We start from the raw sequence: 27,934 nt of genomic DNA, 5'->3' as shown, positions 1-27,934 counted from the left end.
AATCTCCCCTTTCGTTATTGCTACTGACATGAGACATTACGATTTTTAACATCTTTAGCAAAAGACAAATCTAACTGATGTACTTGGGCAGAAAAGTAAGCTTGGACAACCTGCTGGAAATCACATGTCCACTTGTTTTTTGAGGTATTATTAGTGGCATCTAAGAAAGCAATTTCTTAAGTCCTAATCAGCTCTCGACCAAAAGATGAAATCGTCTGTTGTATATTGACAGCTAAATAAAATATTAACACGGATGAAGTCTACACGCATTTTTGACAATGCAGCACATGCCTCATTAGGCCTCATCCTGTTGATGGAGTGCAATAAAATTTTTATTTTTCCTTTGCTGCCGTGCCCCATTGTTTTGACAGGAATGGGAGAGAGGGAAGCAGAAAGATGGGGGAAAATCCAGATATTTCCTATCTGGTTCTCATCACAAGTCACAGACATTTTTAAGTTTGTATCTTCTTATAGGAAGAGGCAAAACAAGCAGTATTTTACACACACCCACCCATAAATGAAGATCTGAATTCTGCTTTGCATGTCCTCCCTGCTCTAAAATTCTAAGATTCCAAAGTTACTTTTACTTAACATACTGCCTATGCATTAAAAGGCTTTCTAAATGATTATCAAAATTGTAAATAAAGAAAAGAAAAGTAAAGTTTGTGTTTTCTCCGCTCATACTGTTTTTTTTTTTTTTAGAAAAGTTCTTTGAAATACTGTTTAAGCCCGGGATGGGTATTTCCCAACCACGCAAATCAGCCAGGACACAGAGAGGTAATTTCAAAATGCTCTTGGTCCATCTGTAAACTGACAACTGGATCAGACAAACAGCTTTCCCGTTTTCTGATAGCTTGGAGTTGCCATGATTTGTCCTGGGTTAGGAGAACCACCCCTCTTAAAGGAACATACACAACTGCAGAGAGAAGCAGGACAAGGCCCAAAAGGGAGAACCACCCCCAAAACAAAATGGCAGCCTCCAGGCTCCCAGCTGGCAAGGCTCTGTAAGTGAGCAGACGGGGGGTGCTGTCCAGGTGAGGCGAACTCAGGTCAGGCAATTGTTGCTTTCTTAACAAATCCAAACCAAAACAGTCCCCGTACCATCCAGGGAATGATGACCTGCTCTTAGGAAGCCAATTCTGGTGGGAACTGGAGGTGCCTATGAGGGTTTATCGTGATGGTTATCTCAAGAGGATCCTGAATTTATTTACAAGGGTTCTTTCCATATGTGGATTGGGGGCAAAAATAGTTTCCATTTCACCAAAATAATGTAGCAAATGCTAATTTGAAAAATGATGAAAGATTAAAGTAAGAACTGAATCTGCATAGATGAATAGAGAAAATACCAGTGAACAATGCAGATTTCTGAAGGAGGCCCAGAATCACAGTGGACACTTGATTTAGAAATTCCATCCTGATGTGGCCCTCTCCTGCCACTACCCTTACAAATTTAAGCTAGTATGAAAGTTTGGTAACAATGACACGATTTTTTAATAAGAATCATGTCAGTTCTTTGGGGTGTCAAAAAAAAAGGAAAAGAAAAACTCTTATGAGAGAAAGAAACAACCAACCAATCTCCACCCCCGTCCCCTCAAAAAAAATGAAAAAAAGAACCCTTGGGAGGCCCTTGGGCTCTCAAGCTACACACCCTGTTCGTTCCCACTGCTCGAAGGCCTCTGAGGAAACATAAGTTAAGAACATGTGTTCTTGGAAGCCCTTGGGTGAAGCAGTGGGTGGAGTGGCAGGGAGCTTTTACTGTGAATGTTAAAGGCTTGACATTCCTCAAATACATATGTTCCCTTCCGGCTGAATGAGAATATGTGTACAGACGTATGAGAGGGAGAGAGAGAAAAAGGGGGAGAGAGGGAGTGAAAAAGATAAAAACACTGTGTGTGTGTGTGTACGCACCAAATAACACAGGGAGACACCACAGTTTGAGTACATTTTAGGGTGGGGAAAAACTTCCATTGCAGCCATGAAAAACACTTCCAAGTTCACATACCTACACACACATTCATATATCCGAAAAACGTATAGCAGAGAAAGAGACCGCGTGTGTGTGCGTGGGGGGGGGGGGGCTATACTCATACCTTTGCTTAAGAAATTCCTTTCTGCAGACAACTATTTCACGAGATGCAATAAACACCCTAAAAATTCTAAGCAGCTCATTATATACCCCCATCTGCTTTTATGGCTCCAAGCCAGAATATAATGATGAAACTTAACTTGTTAAGGACAACTAATTTTTGTTTCTGGCTGTCTCAGGGGCTTCTCTCTTACTCACTCTCGCTTGACTTCACTGTTGACACGTTTCTGTTAACTGGATGTCATCCAGCCTTGATTTTATGCACAAGCAGTAGGATGCACTTTCCTGTGCAACAGTCCTGCTTTGAGTTGCATTAGGTTTGTCATTATTCTCTCATTTTCCCCCTTGCACTTGTAACATTTCATCTCTTCCTGCCTTATTTTTTGTGAGCCACGGTGCACCCACATTATGGTTTATACATGATCTCGCTCCCTTTGAAGCCGGCAGATTTCAGAGCCCGCTCTCGTCAGGAGAAGAGCCTTGCGCCAATTTAGCAGGCTGAGGGCCCGGAGCTCCAACATCTCAATCTAAAGGGGGTCACAGGGTGGCACAAGTGAGTGTCAGCAAGAGCTGTTTAATTGCCAATCTAGGCTTCTCCATGGTGTTTAAAGTATAATGACCCATCACTTAATTCTGAGAAGTCCTGGCCCCGCTGCTGAATAGAATGAATATCAAAGGGTGTTCTGGAACAGGGCAAGCTGCCTACATTCCCTATAACTGCCATAAGTATAATAGACCTATACTTCTGTCGCCCCATTACCACAATAATGTATTTAATTTGCTGTATACGCTTTTTAACTAGCTACCTTTCATAAGGCCTACCTGGGGAATCGGCTGCCTCCCCCCTGCACCTCGAGCCCCTAACCTTTCCTCCCACTGTTCCCTTCCTTTCTCCACCCCCCTGCCCACCTACAAATCATCCACTAACCTCCTAATGATAATTCAATCAATAAGCTTAACCCCAAGCCCTATCCTACGATTACGTCACCGCTTTTAACCTCTGCGATGCACCAAATAAACAAGCAAGCAAAGCAATGAGGTGCATTATATACATGCTGGGATGGAGGGAGGACGAGCTGTGAATTATAAGCTGCTCAGAAGCAGCTTTCCTCCTGGGAGACTCCCTATTCGTTCCCGCGCTTTGCGAGGTTGTAATGACATTATATTTAACGAATATAACCTTCCTCTTCTGGCTGGAGAACAGAACACAGGCGTTTTCCCTCCTAACCAATACTGGTGTGGATTTTGAAACTGAGACAATTTATCACACGTGGGAAATGGATCTTTAACATTACATGACACCCATGGTGTAATTACAAATGTCAGATAGGCTACAGCTTGTTTTTCTTAATGAATGTGACTCTTACTCTTTCCCCCACCAAAACCAGACTGTTTTGTAAGGCGGAAAAGAGGCATTGTGGCCTGTCTTTCCAACCTTTCCTCTGGTCTTGGGTTCCCATGTTGGCTAAAGATTGGGGGAAGAGGCCAGGGGACAGCATCCTTCCCATGTAATGCCTGCTAATTTAATTATGTGCCATCATCCAAATGGATTCGTTGTTGCAGCCCATCAGGAAAGTCTAAACCTCCACCGATTTAATTAACTTGACTGAAAATCAGATGAACAGAAAATAAAACTATCATTAGGAGCAATTAGTGACTACTTAAACGTACTGCTGCCAACCAGTTTGCAAATAGACTAGCAGTCACCGAAAAATTAGCCAGAATTAATTAGAGGGAGGAAAAGGAGAAGATGGGGATTAGAAAGATCTAGGTACACAAGTGTGGGTATATGTGTGTGTTCTATATATACTTATAGTAAGCTTAAAGATATATGAATGTATACAAGCACATAATTTTTTTTTTTTTAACTTTCCAAGATTTAGAGCTGCACGGTAATGTAGCAATGACCAGCCACATACAGCTATTGGGTACTTGAAAACTTAAAATTCCATATGTGGCTTACCTTCTGTTGCTACTGGACAGTGCTACTTTAGGGAGGGTATGTTGGGGCAGGGGAAGGAGAGTTCCTTTCTAGTTGACGCTGAAGTGTCTCAGCTTTGAAAAGATCAACAACCTTTCCTCAAACTCTTTTTTGTTTTTAATTTTTATTTATTTATTTACTTATTTATTTATTTATTTATTTTGAGGAAAATTGGCCCTGAGCTAACATCTTGTTACCAATCTTCCTCTTTTTGCTTGAGGAAGATTGGCCCTGAGCTAACATCTGTGCCAATCTTCCTCCATTTTGCATGCGGGACGCCACCACAGCATGGCTTGATGAGCGCTGTGTAGGTTCGAGCCCAGGATCCAAACCCACGAACCCCAGGCTGCTGAAGCGGAGAGCGGGAACTCAACCACTACGCCACCGGGCCAGCCCCAAACTCTTCTTTATGTAATAATAAAATTACTCCCACCCTTTTCTTTCTTACCCAGTGTAGGGCAACAGAGAAACAACACTTGAAACAGCTCCACAAGTCCTAACTACTTCTTCCCGCCTTCTTAAATCCTTAAAAAAAGTATTGTTCAATTTGACCTCAAAATTTCAATATCACCTACCTGAAAAGTTCAGGGCAATTTTTCAGTATTTTCTAAGAGTAAAGCCTAATGCTCTATGGGTCTTACAGCATTAGAACTACATAGAACAGCAGTCCCTGGCTGGCCTGGTAGCAATCTAGAGAACTTTCTGAGAAGTCGCCCAGGGCTTTAGTGGAGGTCCCCCGCTCTTGGAACTCACCTGGACATGGAAGCGTTGACGGTCAGAGCCGTGGGGTAGGGGTGACGGAATCCTCCTGTCGTGATTGGGTACACTGGCTGACCTTGCCTACAAAGAGGGGGGCATAAAGTGAGACAGTGCAAACTAGGGCAGGGGTGGGGAAAAGCAAAAGAAGAAAAAGGAAAAGTTCTCTCTGCACAGTAAGCCTTATTCTCATTTGATCAGAACAAAAATCTTGGGGATTGTACAGGAAGGATCAAAGGGAAGAAACACAGAACAATTTGAATGCCATAAATCTGATAGGAATGGCTAATTAAATTTTATAACCCCTGCTTATGTCAATAGAGACCCTCTCCCCAAGCTGAAACTAGGTGTTTTGTTGTAATAATTAAAGGCGAAGTCTCGCTTGCTTTAATGGAGCCATCATACTAATTGAGGGCTACACTTCCAAAGGAAAACAATAATGAATGTAAATTTATACCAAAATAAAGTGCAGTGAATCAAAGGACTTCAGTTGCGCTTTGGGCCTCTTTCGGTATTTAGATCTCGGTGAGAAAACATTAAATTAACAGAGCTTAATTTGTAGCCTTTTGTCAAATTAACAAGTGTTGACAAGAGTTACCGGGGGGGAGAGTCCCCAAGAAGAATTGTGGGTAACCAATAGACAATCACACCTCATTACAATAATTAAAAAATACAGCAACATGCAAAATAGCATCCTCATGAAAGACACACAACTTTTTCTGACAGAGGTTGTCTGAGTTGGCTATTCCTTTTTATCTAGACTTCAACTCTCTCCCCATCAGCTGATGGGGCAAATGATGACAGAACTATTGAGGAATGGCCCCATCTACTGAAGAAGAAATGGGACATGAGCTCATGGCCATGTCTATCCTCCCAAACAAAACTGAGGAGGAAAAAGTAAAGAGAAACTACACCAAGGGTTGGTATTTGGTATAGCTACTACATAAAACAGGCTGGTTTTTTTGGTTTGTGTTTTGTTTTGTTTTGTTTGCTGAGGAAGGTTGGCCCTAAACTAACATCTGTGCCAATCTTCCTCTACTTTGTATGTGGGTCACCACCACAGCACGGCTTGATGAGTGCTGTAGGTCTGCGCCTAGGATTCGAACCCACAAACCCGGGCCGCCAAAGCGGAGTGCACCGAACTTAACCACTACACCACCAGGCCAGCCCCTAGGCTGTTTTTCAAAAACAGTGTAGAATCTATTCAACTAGAGAAATAAGGGTAGAACTGGGGGGGGTGAACCACCAGATCCAAAATTGTGTCTTCTTCAAGGCTCTGAAAGGGTTTCTTCCCCAAGACCCAGACTTGAGAGGTTTACCAGGATTTATTCCTGTTAAGATTCAACAAATTGTCCTGTGTTTTTTAAACAGTAGAGATCACTGACAGACATGAAGAAATATATACACAAAAACACACAAGCGCAAAACACACAGTATATGCATGCACACACACACAAACACGGTATGCTTATGCATATTACTTTCTACTCCGATTTTAAAACATTTTTAAAAACTGTCCAAGGAAAGTTAATGGGTAGTACTATAAAAGAAAGATGGGGTGACAGGCAAACAAATCATAAAAGGCAGTGTGGTGACCTGGGCACTGCCAGGAACCGGGGCGGGCACTCAGGGAGGCCCCACATGCTGGAGTGAGGGCTCCAGCTGCCCCGCCCCCGCCCCTCATAATCAGGTAAAGCACTGAACATACAGAATCTCAGAGAGATGCTGGTTAATAACACGGAGCTTCTCAACAGACAAAAACTTTCCACTGTTGTTGTCAACCTTGGGAGTGATGGTTGGGATGGGGTTGGGGGTTGTAGGGTTGTTAGAGAAGAACCCCCCAACCCCCACCCCTGGATTTCAAAACTAGGCTGTGCCTGGTCCCACTCCCTTGTGGCCTCAACCCAATGACAGGGCTCCAGTTTGGGCTGCCACCAGCAAAAGAGCCATGATCAGCTTTAGGGGATAGAAGCCCTCAGAGCCTTCTGCAATTCCCAAAGTACCTGAAGGGCACCTTTGTTCTCAGAGACTTTGGGGACCATGGGTTCAGAATGCTAAGCATCAATAACCCTCTTCCTATATAATCCATCTGAATGGCTATTGACTTGCCTGCTTTCCCATAGGGCATCTCAGCAAGCATCTTCCCCACACCCCCACTGATCACCCTCACCAGCCCTGTCTTCTAAAACACACACACACATGCACAGAATAAATAATAAGCATGCCCATGTAAGAAACAAAAAGGAAATTAAAAAATGGAACTCCTTACTGTGGTACTAACCATCCTAGCGGATGGGGGATTTGTCCTACGGTGCCGGGCGAGAGTGGGTAGTATGGAGATATGTCTGGAGGGTGTGGAGGCCGTGGGATTCCTGAGAGAAGAAGCAGCATTTTAGGTACAATGGAGGGAGAGAAGGAAAGAGAAGAGATGGGAGTCGGGAGATGAGAATAGGGAAAGGACGAAGGGGGGTGGCTCTTCTATAATCCAAGCATGAGGTTCTTTTCATGATTATGATCGTAACAGTTGTCGGTAAGTTTCGTCTCATTATCCCTCTGCCTCAGTTTGAAAAACGGGTTTATCTCATTCTTGAGGGATCGGTACACTAGGTAAACACAGACAGACTCAGAAAATGCCATCTTGGGTATTCCCACCTCCTGCGATTGGTGTGATTATTTGAATTAAAAAAGAAAATCTAAAGGGCTTCGCACATAGTAGGTGATCAAGTAATATTAATTCCCTTTACCCTCACAACATGTCTCTCCTCTTCTTTTAATTCTAGTGACCTACCTACATGAGAGTTACTCCTCTGGTTTCTACCACACTTTTTGAGTTATGACTTTTGGAAAGTCTACCCTTGCCTTCTTTCAAAAAGGTGAATGCCTCTAGAATGTCTCCACCTCAACTTAGAAGATGAGCTGGAGGAGAAACTCACCCAATGCCATGGCATCTTACCCAAGGTAGAATCTGAACTGAATAGACAAGGAGGTGTTGGAGGCCTGGTATTCTCAATTCCAGAACCTAATTTTCTAGAAGACAGAGTAACCTGTGTGAATGAACCCCACCTGCTGACTGGGTAGTGCTGTATCACGGGGGTAAGAACCTTCGCAAGGCACACATGAGTGAATTCTGAAGGTCCTTGCCACCGCACACTTACTCATTCCATAAGAGCACATCCTGCAATCCATTCTTAGAAAGCAAGAGCGCTGGGAGCAATTCTGACAGAGAGGAACCGACCTACGCAGCTGAAGTGGAAAGCAAAACGAACAATACCGCAGAATTAAAACAGGATTGAAGAGAACTAGCTGCGTGTTTGTGGATGAAAACTATCTCATTTTTTAAAATTCATTCAGGAAGCTTTTAATCTGTAAATTAAGTCTCCCTGGGTGACATTTTCATGCAGACATTGCTTTCTCTCTATTACAAAAACCCAACAGATTAGCTGGGCTTGGACCCTACACCAAGCCATTCGCACACTTGAAAGAATGTTCGCGGAGGAAAAGTAAACAGTCTGCAGACGTTAATCATATGTTTTACGATAACCATTTAAAAGCTATTCCCCGTACTACCATTATTTAAATCAGACGTTGATGCTGCCATTCACTCGCGGAGGCTGGGGCCGGCTGGTGGCCTCCTCCAGCCATCTAAGCGCCAGGCTCGATCCCCACAAGCACAAAGGGGGCTCAGAGGCTGCTGAAAACCAGCTAATGTGTGGCTTCATTCAGGGGCAGCAAAGGCCGCATGAACAGGCGGCCTACCTCAGCCCAACACCAAACAAGGGCCTCTGACAAAGAGACACGGAATAGCCATTTTAAATCCACGCTTCTAATTAACTAGCTGGGAAGAGAAACCCAGCCAGGACACCGCCCGGCCTGAAAGACACAGCCTGGCCTTAGCTGTTCTCCCAAGACCACCCCACCATGAGCTGTGGCTGTCTGCTTCTTTTAAATCTTATTGTAGGGAGGTCTATAAGTAACCCCACCTTCTCTCTCTCTCCCCTTTGGGGAAAAAGCAGTCAATGAGCGTGTGGGATGGAAAAGAGGAAACAGGTGTAAAGGCTAAAGGATAAGATGGCAACTTCTGCCTGAGACCCTACTGGTTGTTCTATGATGCAACAAGGAAACCTTCTTGGGCTTCGGTTTCACATCTGTAAAATGGGCTTACTAGTACCCAGGATATTGTAGGGGAAGCAGAACCCAAATAAATGAGCGAAGAGAATGCAGAGCCCAGGGATGTGGTCTCTTGAGGCTGCACCAATAAGCCACTGTCGAGTGACGGGAATCTCTTAGTCACCAAGGGAGCTGGGGCTCTGGGGAGCTGTGCTGTTAGGGCTCTTGTACTCCCAACGAGCTGAGAAGGCGCCCATGAGACGTCTCCAAAACGATTACTGCCTCCATGTCTGTTTGAGGCTCTTGGTGTTATATGCTACTCCTGAAAAACACTGGATGTGTCATAGACAGGTTCCCAACACAGCCCCTCAAAGGGTGGTGGAGCTCTATAAAGATCTTTAGCACGACAAATGGACATCTCCAGAGAGGAAAGGAATCCACTCTCTCACCAGCTGCTGGCCTCCCCACAGAGCTTCCTTTTCAACACCCAGGAGAGGAACAGGAGCCTGAGTCACTCCCAAACTCCCCCACCCGCCCCAGCAGGTCCTCCGGTGGCCCTGGGACCATCACACTCTCTTAGCACCCAAGCACACAGCCTACCTGTTTTGGGGTCTACATCAGCTGGTAAGTGTGGAGGTGGGTTTCCCGGGGTGAAGTGTTCATTGCTGTACGTGATAAGAGGCGTAAGAGGGTGGACATGGTGAGGGTGCTGCACAACCGGCACTTTGTTCGACTGTAGGGAGCAAAAGAACAGAGAAACACACCATCAAGCTGGTTCCCCGCAGCCCAAAACCTCTGAGCATGGGCCCTTGGGTTCCCCCGACCATGCCCTTCCACCTTGATTTTGTAAGATGCACTCAATTCTGCCCAAAGCCTTGGCCCCAATCCATGTATTAAAAATAACAGATAGTTGGGAGACAGCTCTAGGGTAGCTAGGCTTCTGTTTTAACCTCCCCACTGAGCCTGGCTTTTAAAATACCTTCTCCACCGCCACCCCATCATGGAGCCCAAGAGTTTGCACTTTTCCCATCAGCAGGTAAATCGGAAGTGGGGACTTTAATCTCACAGGCCTACTGTGTTCCTGCACGTAGGGGGGATCTCCTACCCCAGGGCCCCACCAGAGGGACCTTCAGGAGGCAGGCAGGCTTCATGGGGCACCGGCTAGGAAAACCTTCACTTACAAGAAACCCAGCAGGGCCCAATTCCCATCCCCCCAACCTTCTTATCCACCACCCCAGGCTCCTAGCCCCTCCCTGCCCCTTAGAACCAGCGGGCATGCTACAATCCTTTACAGACAGCATGGATGAAAAGCCCCACTCCTGGTCTGGTTGAGAGTGTGAACTTTACCAGAAAGCTCTAAACTGCCAGGCAAGCACCTGCATATTTTATGCAGATTACAGCAGCCCTGATTCATTAGGAATTTCATTAAGAAGTCATCGGGGAATGCTAATAAATTAACGGGATGATGATGAATTGGGCTAATAAAAGGTAAGCATTTTAGAAATCGGCCGTTCTAGAAAACAAAGTACAGCCGTTTTTATGTTTGGGAAGGGTGGATAGGCAGAGAGAACCAGGGCAAAAAAGAACATCATTTTTCAGATTTTTCTAGTAGCCATGACCAGACCTTCCCCAGTTATTCTCCTCTCCTTCCCCCACCCGACTCTCAGCCCACCCCAGCCCCCCTCCACTGGGCTGTGCTATAACTTAGCCCAGCAAGATCACAAAGAAAAAATTAAGCTGAAACAAGCGAACTACTGGGCCATTTACTGAGAGTAATCCAATTGCAAAAAACCCTATTCCCAATAGAGGATTTTCACTAAAATCCTACAACAGGGACATTTAACCAGATTAGGTACCAGCGAAGATAAAGAGGCTAGTATTAGATGATGAATGGATTAGAGTCAAGTTTCATTTTGGAACGTGTCTTCATTTCCTTTTATTACTTTTAGAGAGGCACAAGTTGCATTAACATCAAGGAAAAGGAAATGCATTCAAAGAAAAGAAGTGAGGTTCCAGTGCTGCCCACTAGCGCCTCTGGAGTTCAGGGACCACCAGCAGTTAGTTCTCTATGTTTTTCTTCTTGTCCTTTCTTTTTTTTTTTTTAAATGGGTAAGGAAAGGATATAATATGGAAAGAGTATTTCTTACCACAGTTCATTGTGGGGAACGCATCTTTAAAAGATGCTTCTAACTTCTTCATGAGTATGCTTGGAAAGAAAAATATGGCCTTCCTAGATACCCCAGAAAAATCTACAGAGAAGGAAGTCAACACTTCCAACAGCCTGATTTAACGATTCCTATAAACAAAGGGACACTTTTGGAGAAAGAGGCTAGCTAGTTGCTCTGAGCCTTATGTGTTGTGAGTTATTTTGCAAGCAAAGCATGAAATTAAAAGCACCAAAGCAGAGGGAGCTCTGGACTCCAGTAACACTTCCTTAGCAGCTGTGAAGGTCTGGACGAGGCCAAAGCCGGCAGCGGGAAGGGCTGCCGCCCCAAGACCAGTGCTGGCGTCTCATGGACACGCACTGAGGGTTCTTTCAGGGGAAAATTTCTGTTTGGGACAACTTGAAAGATTACCAACAAATAAGTTCCCGCTGTGTGCTGGGGTGGAGAGGGAAAAGAGAGAGGGACAGGGAGGGAGAGAAAGGGACAGACATCATCAGATGCAGTGGAGACCATTAGGAGGAAAGGAAAATGATTGCTGCTGCCTTCCAGAACCTTTCTATCTGGTTGGAAAGATACACACTTGCTGAAATGAAAGAAAGCAGACCAGTCAGAGACAGTTTAAAATAACTGCGGAAAAACTGTGGGAGGGATGAGTGGGAAGAACCACTGATAGCCCAGAGGAGGGAAGACTGTCACTTGGAGGTTGAAGGACTTCCGGAGAATGGGACCACCATAAGCAATGGAAGGAAGCAAGTGTACAAATCCATGATGGGAGTAGGAGGACTGGTAGTGGGCAGTGAAACCTGCCATTCTCAACCCTGGCTGAGGCAATCGTCTCTCAGGATGCTTATCACAAACTCGGTCCCCTAATCCTAGGAAATCTCTGAGTAGGGACCTAATTCAGTAGGTCTGGGCTCAGGACCCAGGCCTCTTGGGTCTGCCTATCAAGTGCCATGAGGGGCTCTTCTATCCAGCCATGACCCCTAGACCAGAGAACCACACGGGCACAGACAAGCACAAAGGTTAGGAGACTTGAGTTCTAATCATGAATCACATCCTAGCTCTTAAAAGACCCCAAGGGCTTAGCACAAAACCTACCACGTGGTAAGCACAGGAATTGTGGTTTATTATTATTGTTAGGGAGGATCTGCCGATGGCACAGTTCTGCCTGCAGTTCAGAAGCACAAACTCCACAGCTGTCTTCCAAGCAGAACTAACAGTAAATTCTGGGGAAACTCTCTTTCTCTACTCATCCAGCAAAGAAAGAAGACAGAACCTGGGGAACAGTGGGTGTTCACTGGGTATAGGATTTAAAAATTAATTCTCCCTCTTCCTCTTGGATACATATATGAAGGTGATTCCGACAAAAGTTGGACACCTGTTCTGGCTGCCATCGCCCTCGTATTATTTTGCACACCTGGGCCTATTCAACTGGTTTTTTCCTGTTCAGTCAAAACTCTATAGCATGGAGGGGTGGGTTTAAAGCTGCTGCTGCCTGGCTTTGGGGGGCGGGGAGCCCTATGGGGTATAGTTCTCTTCTTTGATGGTGACTGCATGCCAGGCAGGTCCCTAGGAAACAATACAACCGCATCTCTCCAGGTTGACTGGTTCCCAAGCAAGCAGGGAGAATGCAGTTATACCTGCAGAAGCCAAGGTCTAATTGCCACTCCCATTCGACCTGCCTGTACCTGGAATGCTTTTGTGATGGGAGGATGCTCTTGAAAATGCCCCCCGTCTCTCCAGCCTCAGAACCCCACAGTCCTTTCTTTCTAAATCACATCATGCCCATTGCTGGGGTCGCACTGTAGTTTTAAGTTTCTTAAGGACAAAGACTGTGTCTTCCAGAACTTTGTGTCCCCAGGCAATGCCCAGCCTGTGGGAGTGGTGAGCACAATCTTACAAACTGTGTAAGAACCATCAAACTGCGAGGGCAAGCAATAAAAGAAGAGGATAGAGCCAATCTCACCGACTCATTTCAGTAAATGGCTGTTCTCTTTAAATGCAGTCCATTCAGCATCACAGAACAGAGCTGGATGGGCCTTCAGAAACCATCCAGTCCAATACTTTATTATAACAATGCCTTAAAAACGGTTTTAAGGCCCAGTGGCATGCACGCAGTGACCAAGAGTGAAGACTGAATTCAAGGAAGACCCGGATTTAAATTCTACTTCACCAGTCCAGCTGTGCAACCTCTCTCGGGCCTTCGTTTCTGTCCCTGCAAACTCCAGATGAGAACTGTGTCAACCTCAAGGGGTCGTTGTGAAAATTAAAAGAGATCATGCCTGTAAAGTACTCAGCACAGGGCCTGGTACATAGCTACACACACAATACAAAGAAGCTTTGAAAAATACCGTCCGACGAACACGCACGGTGAGCACACAACGAAGATGAGGTTCGCCACCCCTCCAGTCTCTTCTAATTAAATTCACAGGGGGACGTGCAGCCACAGACTGCACCCCTCATTGCAAAGGCAAGGATGTTTACCACGGGGCAAGAGTGTGTGGATGTTTTGTGGCCACCCTTCCTCAGGAACACACTCTTCTTAAAAATGTGATTATTTTACTATCTCTTTTTAGAAAAACCGTCACTTTATATTATGCTAATAAATCAGACTGTCACGAAAGAATTGAGAGTTAAACAAGAATAGGTGGAGATGACCAAGGCCCTTCCAGAATCAGGGTGAGGGCCTTGCAGGAGCTGATATAAATGAACCACAGAACAACCCAATAGGGAATGTCCCTGAGACTTCCCCCTTCTCTACGAACAGCTCCTATGTCGTTCAAGAGTTTTTTAAGCATTGTCTTAAACACTGCACCAGCCTAAGAAAATTCAGATGTGAAAAGTACCTTTCTTGGGGGAGGGACATAGACAACCTTCCAGAGATGCACCCAGGAAATCAAAATTAAAGCAACCATCTATGCTGGGAGTGTTGGTGGGATAAACCGCCTGAAATATGTCTCTCTCCCCCTTGCAACTTTTTACAGAGTCCATTGTTCAAGGCAAACAGCTAAAGCATAAAACCTTTTAGGTACCTTTTAGGTAAGTGCTTTATCTAAAAATTAAATATGTCTTCAAAACTACCCAGGGGGGATGCAACCTAAGTGCCCATCAAGGGACGAATGGATAAAGAAGATGTGGTATATATACACAATGGAATACTACTCAGCCATAAGAAACGATGAAATCCAGCCATTTGTGACAACATGGATGGACATTTCGGGTATTATGCAAAGCGAAATAAGTCTGAGGGAGAAGGTCAAATACCATATGATTTCCTTCATTAAGTAGTAGATAATAACAACAATAAACAAACACATAGAGACAGAGATTGGATTGGTGGTTACCAGAGGGGAAGGGGGGAGCAGGGAGGGCGAAAGGGATAATTGGGCACATGTGTGTGGTGATGGGTTGTGATTGGTATTTGGGTGGTGAACATGATGTAATCTATGCAGAAATAGAAGTATAATGATGTACACCTGAAATTTATACAATGTTATAAACCAATGTTACTGCAATAAATAAAAAGTTAAAAAAAAAAAAAAACAAAAACTACCCAGGGGGACAAAACCATTCCCTCCAGTGACAGCTAACTAATGTTCAAGGTCGTGGTGGGGGGTGTCATGGGAAGCTACATGGAAAGTGTAAGTTACTGGTATTTAACCGTTTAAAATATGATGAAAACTAGGAATCTGTGAGCCACGAAAACAGCAAACATTCATAAAATAGCCCACATAAGTTCAAGGAGTTATGTTACAGTGGCCCATACACATCAGCACCCTCAGCACCTGCAGCTCCCCCATGGAACCAACTAGAAATCCTGGCCTAGACGATCTCAGGGGAGGACAGGAGAGATGAGCACTGGCCAAGTGCTACTCCCGAAGCTCTGTACCAGTACCAGCACAGCTCACGACGGTACCCGGCTCTGTGTTAAGAGTGACATCCTTTATTAAGACCCCACACCAAACCTATGAAGTTGTCGGCATTTCTTATTAGCTCTACACGGGAGGTGAGGACATCTGTCCCAGGTCACAGGCCTTGGGAAGGTGGTGTTCCCAGGCCTTGCACGCTCACCTGCCTGACTCCACACCTGCTACGGTGTCCACAGAGACTGGCACTGGGGTGGGGTCCAACGCCACGCTGACCTAGGGAGCTGCACCCAAGGAGCCCAGCCTGGGCCAGCCTTCCCACCTGGGTACCGATGCTTTTAGACTCATAGAGGGATCTGGCCCCAAACCCCCACCTACCAGTCTCTGTAACCTAGACCAGTCTTAGCAAACAATGTCCCCCACCTTCCCTACCCCAAATTAGGAGCAGCTCAGGGCTCCCTGCCTCAGCCAGGACACTACTGCCATAGGGCACTGAGTATTCTGAGCAGGAGTTTTTACAGCATGCGGCTGATTATGGGAGGTGGGCGGATAAGGACATTTAACAGGATGTTTCTGCTTCTCAAATACAGACACAAGAAGCCCAGCAGAAATCAGGGCCCAGCAGGATTCTGGTGATAAAAACACACTATATGTGGTCAGTTCTGGCTGACAAGAAACTAAAGAAAAAGTCAGCTAAAAAACCGAACCCATTAAGGGAAGCAAATAATATTTATTTAAAAGGAGCCCAAATACTCATCTGACTTTAAATCATTAGGGCTTTATGCTTTATACCTGGAGAAATATGGCTGTTATCCCAAGTCAAGCCTTCCCCGGTTCTGTTCATTAAGCTCTATGGGTTTTGAGCATTGAATAGTTAAATTATTTTAAAAAGAGTCCTTTAATGGCCCTCAAAGTGCACAAAGCCTTTCCATCGAAGTATTCATCCAACTACAGTGGGGGGAGTGGGGAAGGGGTGCCCTTGTAGCTGACCTTTGACCTCTCGAGAACCCTTAAGCATAGTGTTCTGCAACTTGGCCATGCCACCCTCATCGCCAAGCGCCCACACACCCGTCCAGTGCTGCTCATGATTTGGAACCTGGCAAGTGAAAGATTGATTCAGGCACTTCTAGATCGCCCAGCTAGCCCTCCTCTAACCCCAACCTCTCAACCTTCTATAACTGTGGGGAACCCAAAGGGAATGAAAGCTTGCCATTCACCTCACAACCTATTAATCAACAGACGCTGAAAACAAATAGAGGCCTTGCTAGCCCTGGCCTCTCCGCAGGCCCTCCTCTTCAATACTCCCCTATTGCTCTCCCTTTCTGCAGAAGAAAAATGGGGCCAGAAAGTGTCTTTAAGAGCCCAGCACAATAAAACAAAAGCAGCACAGAGGAGCATTTGTCAGCCTTCTCCTCTCCCGGGGGGTAGATATGGAAGGTCTTCAGTCTTAGGTTACCAGCCCTCCCAGGGTCTGAAATCGACATCAGGAAGGGACACCATTTACATTAAAAAAATGGGTTATAGCTCACCTTCATGCATTTTTCCAGATGCTGCTTACTATGACTGCACCAAGGCCAACGGCGACTAGCAAAATGTTAATAGACGCTGCACGTCACAGGAGCCATGGAGCACTGGTGGAGAGGAGGGCTTAGGGATGAAAGTGGGGCTGTTTCTTACTCATCAACAACCCCTTGGTGATGCAACTAGTCCTATTATTTCAGGCTATGAACCAGAGGGTGGTGGAATGGTCAGTGAAGGTAACCCTCCTGCCTCAACAACTCGTTACCACAACAATTAGCAACCACTCAGCTGCTGGAACGACCTCAAGGAAACACACAGAGCAACCTGGATCCACGCCTGCACGCAAGTCTCACCCCAACTTCTCTGGTGACCATCTTGCTGTTGCATGCTGCAAACCTCCTACATACACAGAGGCAAAGGGTGGCAGGCAGACTTCCGCCCCTGGCCAGAGGGGCTTCTGCAGACATCTTACCCTGCCCCTCCCCTCACAGCTACAGAAGCCTAGCCAGCCAGGACGCACCTAGTGCAGCGCCTGGGGTCCGTTCACGGTTAAATGCTGCTCCTCTCGGTCTAAGGCCTTGCCCCCAGCTAATGGCACACTGATTCCCTGGACAAGACTTCTATTGATAGTTACAGCACTGCCTGTTGAAAATAATAAATAAAAAAGAGAAGCCTTCATAGGGTTCAAGTTTTGCTTGGAGAAACGAGGTGGCTGAGAGAAAGGAGGTCTGCCTGTGAGATGCAGTCAGGAACACCCGCTCTGCAACTTCAGCACCCGGCCTCCATCACCCGCCAGGCTGCTCGTGTACCCACGAGGCTGCAGACTTACAGTTTCTGCAGCCCGGGGAAGCCTGACACTCTGGGCGCTCCTTATTTGTTTTGTAAATTATCAATGGCTGACTCCTCCCCCCCACCCCACCCCCCAGGAATCAAATGCACGTAGACAGCAAGAAGAGGAAGAGAGAAGATTCTCCCTGCTGTCTACAAAATTCTGCCGACTCACAGTTTCTCATGGCCTCACACAGGCATTAAAATTCTTCGTGCAGGGAAACGACTGAACAGGCAGGCAGGGAGAGAACAAATGTGCAGTCAATTTTCATCAGAATTCTCACACACATATGCATGTGGGAGAACTAACTCAAACCCTCCTAAGCCCCTGGCCTTTTCTTTCTTTTTTTTTTTTTTTTACCTATTCTATAACATAACCACCCAGTTGGTAACACACTAAACAGACTGCCAAGTGTTAAGGGTCTAGGGGGCTGAATTCAGCTCTTCGTAGTGACCTTTTCTTAACTCCCAAAAGGAGGAGGGGAGGGGAGGAGTGGGGCAGGAGGTGCTGGGGTGGAGGAGTGGGCACACGAAGGGCAACATTTAAACCTGGAAAATAAAGATGTGCTCCAGCTGCTCAGCTTTGTGAGAGCCGCCGCCAAGGCCCGACCAGCAGAGCTGCGCTTTCACAGGCTCTTGAACAATTACTTCCAGTTAAGTTCATTACACATAATTTATTTCCATTCATTCTCATTTATTTTCCAATAAAAAGAAAGCATCCCATTGTGCTTCCCCCAACTAACGTTTAAAGCGCTTGCAAGCTTAATTCTTGGACCGCCCGGTCCAGGCTCGCCCCTGACCAGTGAGTTCCCAGGGTTTTCTTCCTGCCTGCCTCCCTCCAGCAGCATGCCACAGCATCCTGGGGGGGCAGTGAGGGGGTGTGGCAGCGCAACGGGGTCCCCTGACTGTTCTAATTCTCCACCCCGTCTCAGAGATGAAGAACCAGCCACTTCGCTCCTGAGTAATTTCCAGGAATCTGCAACTTCCGCCCTCCTGCAAGATATTTCTCTACTACTTGGGTACTAAATGATTCCCATTAGCATAATCAATCTCGTTAAGTGTCTGAGTTTGCAGAGAATGTTTGAGAATTGGGTAAGAGGGTACAGCTGTTTCCAGAAGAGCAGATTTTCAAAACAGAGCCAAGAATAAAACTAACCTAACTCCAAATGAAGAAATCCAAAAGCTCAAATTCAAAACAACTTTTAAAAAATAATGATTTCCAGACCATCTCCCCCAAAACACAACAACCCCAAATCTAGGGATTCCTAAATATAATGGAAAGGAAATCACCAATTTTGATTTAGAATAAATTTTAAGTACATAATGGTTATTACATCCTGGGGATTTCAAGAAAGAAGGACTGAACAAAATCTGATACCACCTTTCTAATTTATGTACAATGAACTGCTGTATAAAAACGTGTTTTGTTTTTCTTATACATCCTGGGCCTAACTTTCGAATCTAGACGGTATTTGAAATTCACGCCTGTTACATGAGTCTGATAAGAGCTTAAGGAACAGCTGTTTCCTTTAGAGAGCAGGTAAATTTCTCCCTTCTAGAAAAGAGCAGGTAAACTGAGAGGAGGGATGAGCATTTTCATGCAGCCCAACAGATAAAAATGCCCCAACCCAGATTCTACAGGCATTCAGCAAAGACAGACCGAAAGGAAGATGAATTCAAAGGCGGAACTGCATTGTTCTGCTCTACTTTGCCCTGTTAGTGTCCCAAACATGGGCATCCTTTAACGCATATCTGTAGCCTCAATAAACGAGGCACGTGAAAAGGACACAGAGCTGTGACGGGCCAGGGGGACACAACAGGACTGCTGCTCCCTCTGGTCGCGAGCTGACGAGTGGGGAGTTTAAGGTAACAAGGGAATGACCCAGGCAAAGTTCAATTTAAAAAAAAATCTTCAGATGTGTGCAGAAGTATGTAATCTGGAGGGCATGTTAGGATTTCATCACATTCCAAAATATTGCAGAAGGAAAAAATGCCGTTACATAGCTCAGCCAGACCCCCCACCAACCCCATACCACAAAGGGGAGGTTTCCTTGAGAATATAAGGTTGCAGGCTCTGTTGCTTCCAGAAAATGCCAATGCAGCAGCCTGTTGTGACAATACAAAGATCATAATATCTGTATCATTGGAGTCGGCAATTTACCTTTTCAAAGCAGCTCCCTTCTCCTAAGACATCAAGAATGGAGGTTTACCCATCACCAAAGCAGCAGGACCGCTATTAAGTAACCCAAGTAATTTGAGTAAACAAAGGTCTGGAACCTTTCAGGAATCTCGAAAAGGGCAACTGTGCCGCGCGGGAAATTTGCGGCAACACAACTTATACATTTGCAGGCCAACTTGCCCTCCCTTCCCCACAATTCTTGACAGTTTACACAATCGGAGACTGAACTAAAGTTGCACACAGTCGGAAAGGGAAAGATACACATCTTTCACTCCTTCATGCTCGACTAGAGAACTATTTATCACTTTGTGTTTTAAAATGACAGATAGGATTTAATTCACGGTTTTGAAAACATAAGGACTCTACAGTCTGCAGCATATTTCATTCTTTCTTCCCCCCAAAATCGGATCTAGGAGCGGATCCACTGCTGCAAATGTTTCTGTGTTTGGCCATTCAACCAAAAAATAATAATAATAACAAAAGTAATAATAAAGATAGTTAAGGAATCACCCCCAAATTCAAGAGAATGCCCTTACAGCTGTGGCAAAGGATCTGACCCAACAGTGGAACACAGTGTAGCATATCTGAAGCCCCAAACTGGTCTTGCGAAAGGGCCTTCTTCCTAATCATTAACAGCACAATGAGCTGTCATCACCATCTTGCTCAGGTTTCCAAAACACATTTTATATTAAGTTTAGAAAATACAAACACCACAAGCAAGACTGTGGCCCTAAAAGGCGGGCCACTAAATGTGGAGATTGAAAATAAATACAACTGAAGACACAGGAACAGAAAGTTAGCATGAAGTATGAAACCAAAATACACAGTTTACACAAGCCCTACTACTGTCAAAGCCTTATTGCACAAAAATGTCTCAAGCTTCGAACGTCTGCACCTCTACGAAGCAGTGTCATTTTCCCTTCTCTTTCCTCCGCTGGAGCCCACCTTGGTGGGTGAAGGAAAACAATGTGTTAGAAGAAATCCCAAACCCACCACCTCTTTCCAGATTCCAGCTCCCTCGCACTTGGGGAGCCGTGTCTGCTCTATAACTGTAAGGACCCTGATGAAAGTCAAGCTTTCTCTCCTCCCCATCTGTTTTTTAACCCTTTCCCCCCTTCCCCAAAAAACTGCTATGAAAAGTACAGAGTAAACGAGCACAGCTTGCGTTGACCATTTATTGTCGTTTTTGTTTTTTCCTTCCCACCGCCTGAATTTAACAACAAAAAAAAAGCACAGAGGTTTAATGGTCAAGACCACAAGCAAGGACAGAAACGCACGCACACGCGCGCGCGCGCACACACACACACACCCCACTACTCACCCAGCAATTCAAATTGAGGTGCCAACCGCCCAAATGCTGGAAGAGAGAGAGCCCGGAGGCCACCGCGCCTCCCTTCCCACTCAAATCTTCCATTCCCACTAACATTGTATCTCTCGGGTACATAATAGCTTTGGTTTCCTTTCTCTCCACCTCAAAAAACTTCCCCTGTACCTTCAAGATGGGACTGGGCCAGCTTTTTTTCTCCTCTCTTACTGCTTTTCTCACTTTTCTTCTTCCTCCCAGCTTCCCCTCCTTTTATTGCTTTCATTTAAAGAGCTGAAAAAAAGCATCTTAAAAAGATGGAGATGGCTCCAAATTTGTGTCCTGGTATACTCAAAACGCTCCAAGTTCTCACTCACATGGCCTACAATGATTCTGTTAATTCCTCCCCTTCCACACACATCCCTCAGAAACCAAAATAACAGAAAAAACAAAAACAAAACGTAAAACAAAAAGAAACCTAATCATCTAGTTCACCTGGTCGCAGAATAAATGTAAAAAAAAAAATTTTTTTTTTTTTTAATTTAAAAAACTCCTAGTTTCTAATCTTTACCACTACAAAATCCGTGAAGGAAGGCGGAAGGCCCATTTTCCCCAGCCAGCTCAGGGCAACTAAGCAAAGTCCCCCTCCCTCACCGTTACCTTGGGCAGCGGGGACAGAGCTACCGCTAAGAGTAGCTAAGAAATTACGGTCAGCCATGAGGGAATGATCAACCGAACGCAGTAGGCAGGCACTTTATCTGCAAGATTGTCAAATCCCTCAAAACAAATTTCTTAGAGAGAGGGCTGCCATGGGAGAGGGGGAGGGAGGAGGAAAGGATATTTTCTTGTCACAGTGACACGGGAGTGACACTTGGTAGGGCCTTGCCTGCCACACGTACACACCCTCTTTTTCTTCCAGAGTAAGAGATTGTGCCTGGAAGATTTTCAACTGACCCCTCTGGGAGCAAAAGAACGTAAGCTTCCTGTGTCCACTGGCATTCCAGTAGGGAGCATGCGAATGCACTTTCTGACTGTGGAGTTTTGTGAGCTTTCCCCAGAATGAGAGAGATGGAAGGAGAGAGAGGGAGAGAAAGAGAAAAAGATGGAAAAGCTATCCCTGAATCCCACAAGCCGACTTACTTTTCCTGGGGCTCTCATAGGATCCAGGGCCGGGTACATTTGTGTGGGTTTAACTTAATTGGAGTTGAGAGATTCAGGCATCACAGGCCCGAAATTGTCCTCTTTTACGTGAAGGAGGGGAGTGTAGCAGGGTGGCTGCTCCCGGAGGGGTTCGAGACAGAAGAAAGTTGCAAAGGACAAAACTCGCCCAGAACGCCTTCCCGGTCCTTTCGAAACCACCCCAAGTGTTAAATCATTTCACCCTCTTCAAAAGCAAACACAACAACTCTGATTTGCATGCAGGTAAGAAAACACCCTTGCTGCCACCTGGGAGCCTGGACCTGTCTTGCTTGAAGCCAAGACCAGTGGCAAAGATTTGGTTTCTTCTGGCGGCAGGACACTTAACATAGAGATGTTTTTAATTTATGGACCTGATTGCCCAGCTGTTTATCTCCAAACTCACAGGACAGTTTTCATGACGCTGGTCTTTATGCAATCTGTTAATACACCGGACAAGTTAATAACCCTCGCCCCCTGCACGCCCCCCAAAAAAACAAAAACAAGGGCTGGAAGGGCTTAAAGATAACAAAAAAGTGAGAATTCTTAATTTTCTTCTTTTTTAAAATACTGCTCCATGGCCCCTCTTTCTGGACTTATCCGGCCTTCCTGTGTGTCAGGCAGCAATCTTTAAGGCCCTTAATACCAAAACAAAACCCTGCCATTTCCCTTTACATGGCGGTAACAAAAGCAATGAGCCTCCAGTTTGACAAGTAAAAAGCCCCAACCACACAGCCCCCTAATTGCCTTCCCTCCCTCTATTCACACGGACCACCACACTTCGGCAGCTGCCTTTGTCACACATGCAATTTCTTAAGTAAACTCCAAGTTCCCTCCCCGCTGATGGACAGCTCCCAATCACTCAGCAACAATAACTTATAAAGTGCAGCAAACATGGGCAACTCTGACTCGGAATCTATTTTCTGGCTTTCTCAAAAGACAAGGAGAATGGGAACAGCAAGATGAGCCAACACATTCCAGACAGACCTCCTCCTCCTCCTTAAAAAGAACAGGGAAATCTCGTGGATTTCTTCAAACTAACTCCTCCTAAGAAACTGTTTCCGGATATCTGCTGTCCCATCGTTCATTGAGAGTCAGTCTGGCCCCAGGGCGCCCCAATTTGTCAGAAGTACACCCACGCTTAGAACATTTCCGTAAGAAATCAAAAGGTGATCGAAGGCTGCAAAGTTCTGTGGGGTTTTTGTTCTTAAAAAAAAATTCCCCAAACCAAGAAAACCCCAAGAGCTTCCTTTCCTTTTAGCATAAAATTACAATCATGTGCAGAAGAAATAAAGTCAGAAGGCCAGAAGAACTGCCCGTTGGCATCCGCGGTCCACATCATGTGCCAAGTTCTGTTTTGTTGTTTTTAATAAAGAAGTTTGAGATGGGAGGAAGGAGAAATGGGTCGTGAACGAATATGTATGAAAAGTAGAAAAATGCGGACCCCGTATGAAAATATATGGGGATAAACGGGGAATATAGGAGAGAGAACGATGGAGCGTTTGTGACTTTAACTTGGTGGGCGAAAAGAAACGAAACTCCCTCCTCGAGGATTCATTTTTAAGTTAAACAATAAGTAAAAAGCAGGTTTCCATTATCACAGGCTAAAAGTGCGGAATAAAAAAAGTATTGTCATTTTCTTCTTCCGTTCTTTTTTTTTTTAAAGGAGAGTTAGAAAAAAAAAAAGACTTACTCCACCTGGCACCTTACCAGTCAAGGGACATCCATCTTAAAGTTACTGCAAAGTGACAGCGAACCCTGCGAAGGCTGAGACCGGGAGCATGCAGCGGCATGGGACAAGCAGGGATGCGGCAGGGCCAGGGCGCGGGGATGCAGCGGGCCGGCCACCGCGCGCCGCCCGCCCGGCCGCCCGCGCGCCCGGCCCCTCGCTTACCATCTAGAGCGGGTTGCGGGGCTCTCCTTCCCGCCGCCGGCTCGCGGGCATGCTGCCGCGCGCCCCGATGGCCGCCCAGGGCCCGCGCCGGCCGCAGGCTCCACTGGAGGGCAGCACGCGCCCTGCAGCCGCGCGGCGCACCCGCAGCACAGCGGAGCAGCACACACCAGCAGCGCCGCCAGACAGGATGCTCACGCACAGTTCCATTCACAGAATTATCTCGCTTGATAGGGAAGGGCACAATAACTGGGATCTCCCCCGATTCCACAACAATCCACCCCCCACAAAAGGGAGGGGGTGTTAGAAAAAAAAAAAAAAAGGCAGGGCTTTCTTACTTTTTTTTTTCCCCAACCCGGCATTCAATCAAAAGAACAAAGCCTGATATTTTGTTTGCCGACTTGGCAAACATAAAGGCAATTTCAATAGTCCAAAGAAGTTCACCTAAGTTGGTGTAAGTAATGCTTTGCAGTTCTCCAGTGAAATTAAGCTTTAATAGCTATCTGATGCCATTCAGAGAAAGGAAGAGGGGAAACTAGCTGAATTTAGATAAAGTTAGAGGACCACTTCACTCCTAAGTTTTTTTGCCGGCTGAAAGTACCCTCAAAATTCTTGACAACATCCAGAGCTTAATTATCCTGTTGAATTCTTCTTTTGGGAGGGTGGGGGATACAAAAGCCAAAATAGACCATTAAAAACACCAATATGTAAAAGAATTCAGAGCAATTTACTGTATAACATTTTTCATGACTAACTTAAAAAAAAAAAAAAACCTCCCGAAACTTGTGGATGTGTTCCTTTAAAGCAAATGGTCCTAACACATATTAAACCACCGCTGCGCCTCTTCTAAGCATAGTAGGAAAAAATGACTATTGATCTTCAAATAGCGATAATTGAAAAGATCAAAAAGATTAAACAAAATCAAGAATGTGCTGACTTACCATGCTATGCTTTTTTGTTGCAACTTTGTAGAAATTTCACTCAAAGAAACTGCATCAGAGGTGTCAAATTTTTTAGCGGACTGTGATCGTATTATTTCCACAGCCCTGCCTTCCAATGCTTCAGAACTTTTTTCCCTTTCTCTTTTTTGTTTGTGGTACCTAGCTTTTTGCTATAGACTTTAAAAGCCTTCAGCTCAGCAAACCAGCACAAATTATCTTGCCACCTTGCGCAGCTCTGATGCTTTGGCCGCTAACTTTGGAAGGCCCTTTACTACTGCATCAAAATTAGCATTGTCAAAGCAGTTAATGAATATTAATATTGTATTTGTCATTGGAGCCGGCCCGTTGCTGAACTCCGAGTCATCCATCAGGGACAAGATTAAGAACACAATTATTTCTGACTGACAGGGACCAAATCTGCTAGAATTTTTTTTTTAAACAATTCGGGGGGAAAAAAACCCACAATATCATCATCTTAAGGTGTCTCCCAAGAGACTGGGAACCAGATTAATACGCTTTTAATGAAGTAGAGATCATTATGTATGAAGGAGAAAAAAAAAAGATGTACTATTCAAGCTATTTAGTTATGGTGGCGGCTAGAAATTTAAAAAAAAAAAATGCAGACGGCATATCTTTTTCGACAGCTGTCCAGATTTTATTCATACTGTTCTAAAGAAAAAGATGACTTTTTTCCTGAAACCTTTTCCTTTTTAAAAAAAGAACAGAGAACGAGCGATTCGTCCCATCTGGGATAATTTTCCATGTCTTCAGTTTTACTGTAGCAGCTCAGGAAAGACAGCACGGTAAATAATTCCTACACAAATTTGACAAGAAACACCTTCATCAGCACAGCTCCTTCACCTCTATTCCCCAGATTCCAAGCACTGTCTCGCTCACTTGATTCAGGATGAACCATTACATTTACAGAAACTCTTAAGTTCCCTTTAACCATGACATCTTTCTGTAATAAACACACAGGAAACCACACAACTCAACGAAAGCCCACTCGCACACACCGAAGATCCCGAATCGCCATTACAGACAGAGTACCCATCTCACTCCTGAGGAGCCAAGATCGTCTAATTTATGGTGCCGCAAAGTTGAAATGCAAGTTTTATCAGAAATTAAACTAACAGAAGCTTAATGAACTGAGCCATCAGTCCAGTAGCAGAAAACGGCTTACGAGATGATACATACGCACAACTTTCTCTACAAAATAGGCAAAAAACTAAGTCAAAGGAATTAAGTTTAAAAACTTGCAGCTTACCTGGCATAATCAACTTATTTGAATTCACCAAAATCATTTCAACATCTATATGTCATGCAAAGTTATATCATGTATAACCATATTATACATATATGCACACATAGATATATATGGCGATTTCTTAGACGGTTTAGGAATAGAGTGCTTCATTGGCTTGCTCCATATAAATTGTCTTCGAGATGGTATTTCCACCCTCCCTTTTCGTATTTTAAATGTGGTAAAAAGGGAGAACTAAAAAGGATAAAATGACAGATGTGATGGTTAATCTATCCAATGAATCATGGGGGTCTAGGTAAAGCCGTAATGGCCACTGAGCTAATCTACAACACCCACTGACCACCCCACTGGCCTTCTAATACCATTATCAACCCTTAGATGAACATTCTAAATTAGAGTTTTGTTCGAAAAGGGTGTGAATCTGACCTTCGATGCTGGAAAGCTGGTGCTGTACATACAGATGGGAAAGTTCTTATAAAAAAAATTTTTTTTAAGGTTTTTACTTTCTCGCGATTTGCATCTTTGAACTTTGTATCTTTACACCCTCCCCTTTGCACACACACACACAAAAAAACCCCACTCTCCCCAAATCCCCTCCTGCAATAGCCACTGATGTCATCTCTACCACACACCCCACAGTACTGATGCTTATCTTCTAAGAAGAAACTAAACCAAACTAAACCGCTGAAAACAAAAGAAAATCCCAAACATACATACAAACCTTCCCCGTGGCCCAACTTTTCTCCTGTCTTTCAATTTACCAGTGACTTTACCTATTGGTTTCTTTATGTCCAACAGACCTTTGGAATATATCATAAAAATGTATGATATCATAAAAATGGGGAGACGAGACAAAATCTTGTAAGGGAATGCACATTGAGCTCAACAGAGAATTCCATTTGTTTGCATGAACATCAAGCTACGCTACAAAGAAGGAAAGAAATTTCGGGCTAAGACTTCTGAAGAGCTTTTTTTTTTTTTTCAAGTGGATCAAAATGGACTTTTGTCAAATTATTACTGCCTAGGTATTATTCACCTAAGGAGATATTCCTGATCCCACTTTTTAAAAAATCAACATAACCCCCTACAATATTAGCATACTTTCAAAGCTCCCTTCAAAAAGCACAAACAGGTTTTGTTCCTTTTTTTCCCACATCACCCCATAAAACCTACAGTGGTCCTTATGCATATATCCCCCTTTATTTTAGAAAGGGGTGTGTGTGTGTGTTTCCTGTGTCACATGTTTAGCTATACCAAATGGACATAGGTGCAAACACACGTACATGTGTAACCAACTAAAGGTTTTTCAAGCACAGACCAGCTTCCAAATAACCTGAGATGTCTAAATTAAGGACCCCTTGCTTTATGGGTCCACAGCTTCCCCATCCCTGGCCAGAGCCTCTTTTCAGGGTCGTGGATGGATCCATAATCTGCATCTCGGTGCGCTCGGTACCGGAGTTGTTAATAGGCAGCTTTCTCTGCCTCTCTCTCGGCTTCCCCAGCACGACCACATCAGCACTAGTATCAAATTAACTCTCCGACTTTGAAACTTATTGATCTGCTATTAAGACACCAGTGAACTTGATGAAATGAGTGCTGTAGGTGCAGTCATGACTTCAAAGTCTAGCACAGCCACATAAAGCAAGCGCCTTTGATCCTAACTCCTATCTACTGAGGGTTTAAAGCCCAGCTCTCCCTAAGCTGCCCTTCACTCTCGTCATGTCTGATGTCTTACCAACTAGTGACTTGATAATGTTAATAATGCAAATTTTACAAATGATTTTTACAATGGCAAAATTATTATATGAATTGATGCTTCTTTCAATCGGGGTTTCTGCACTTCTCTTCCTACAACACAACAATTGGAGCA

At 44.8% G+C, this 27,934-nt stretch overlaps 1 protein-coding gene across 30 annotated transcripts in view; it reads right to left on the bottom strand.

The window, feature by feature from the left end:
- Positions 1–27,934, bottom strand: part of TCF7L2 (transcription factor 7 like 2) — a 193,608-nt gene that overhangs the window by 16,240 nt on the left and 149,434 nt on the right. For 24 of the 30 annotated variants that reach the window (XM_087432593.1, XM_087432599.1, XM_087432600.1 and 21 more), the window contains 3 exons: positions 9,531–9,663; positions 7,093–7,195; positions 4,821–4,907 (listed from right to left, as the gene is read on the bottom strand). In XM_087432593.1, the coding sequence (XP_087288719.1) occupies positions 4,821–4,907; positions 7,093–7,195; positions 9,531–9,663 (323 nt within the window). The remainder of the gene's footprint in view (positions 1–4,820; positions 4,908–7,092; positions 7,196–9,530; positions 9,664–27,934) is intronic. The other 6 variants (XM_087432596.1, XM_087432598.1, XM_087432609.1 and 3 more) reach the window with 1 other exon arrangement.

This window comes from Ceratotherium simum, chromosome 6 (genome assembly GCF_057802395.1).
Source record: "Ceratotherium simum simum isolate JZ-2026a chromosome 6, ASM5780239v1, whole genome shotgun sequence".
Classification (NCBI taxonomy): Eukaryota; Metazoa; Chordata; class Mammalia; order Perissodactyla; family Rhinocerotidae; genus Ceratotherium; species Ceratotherium simum.
This window is presented reverse-complemented; position numbering and strand designations above follow the sequence as displayed.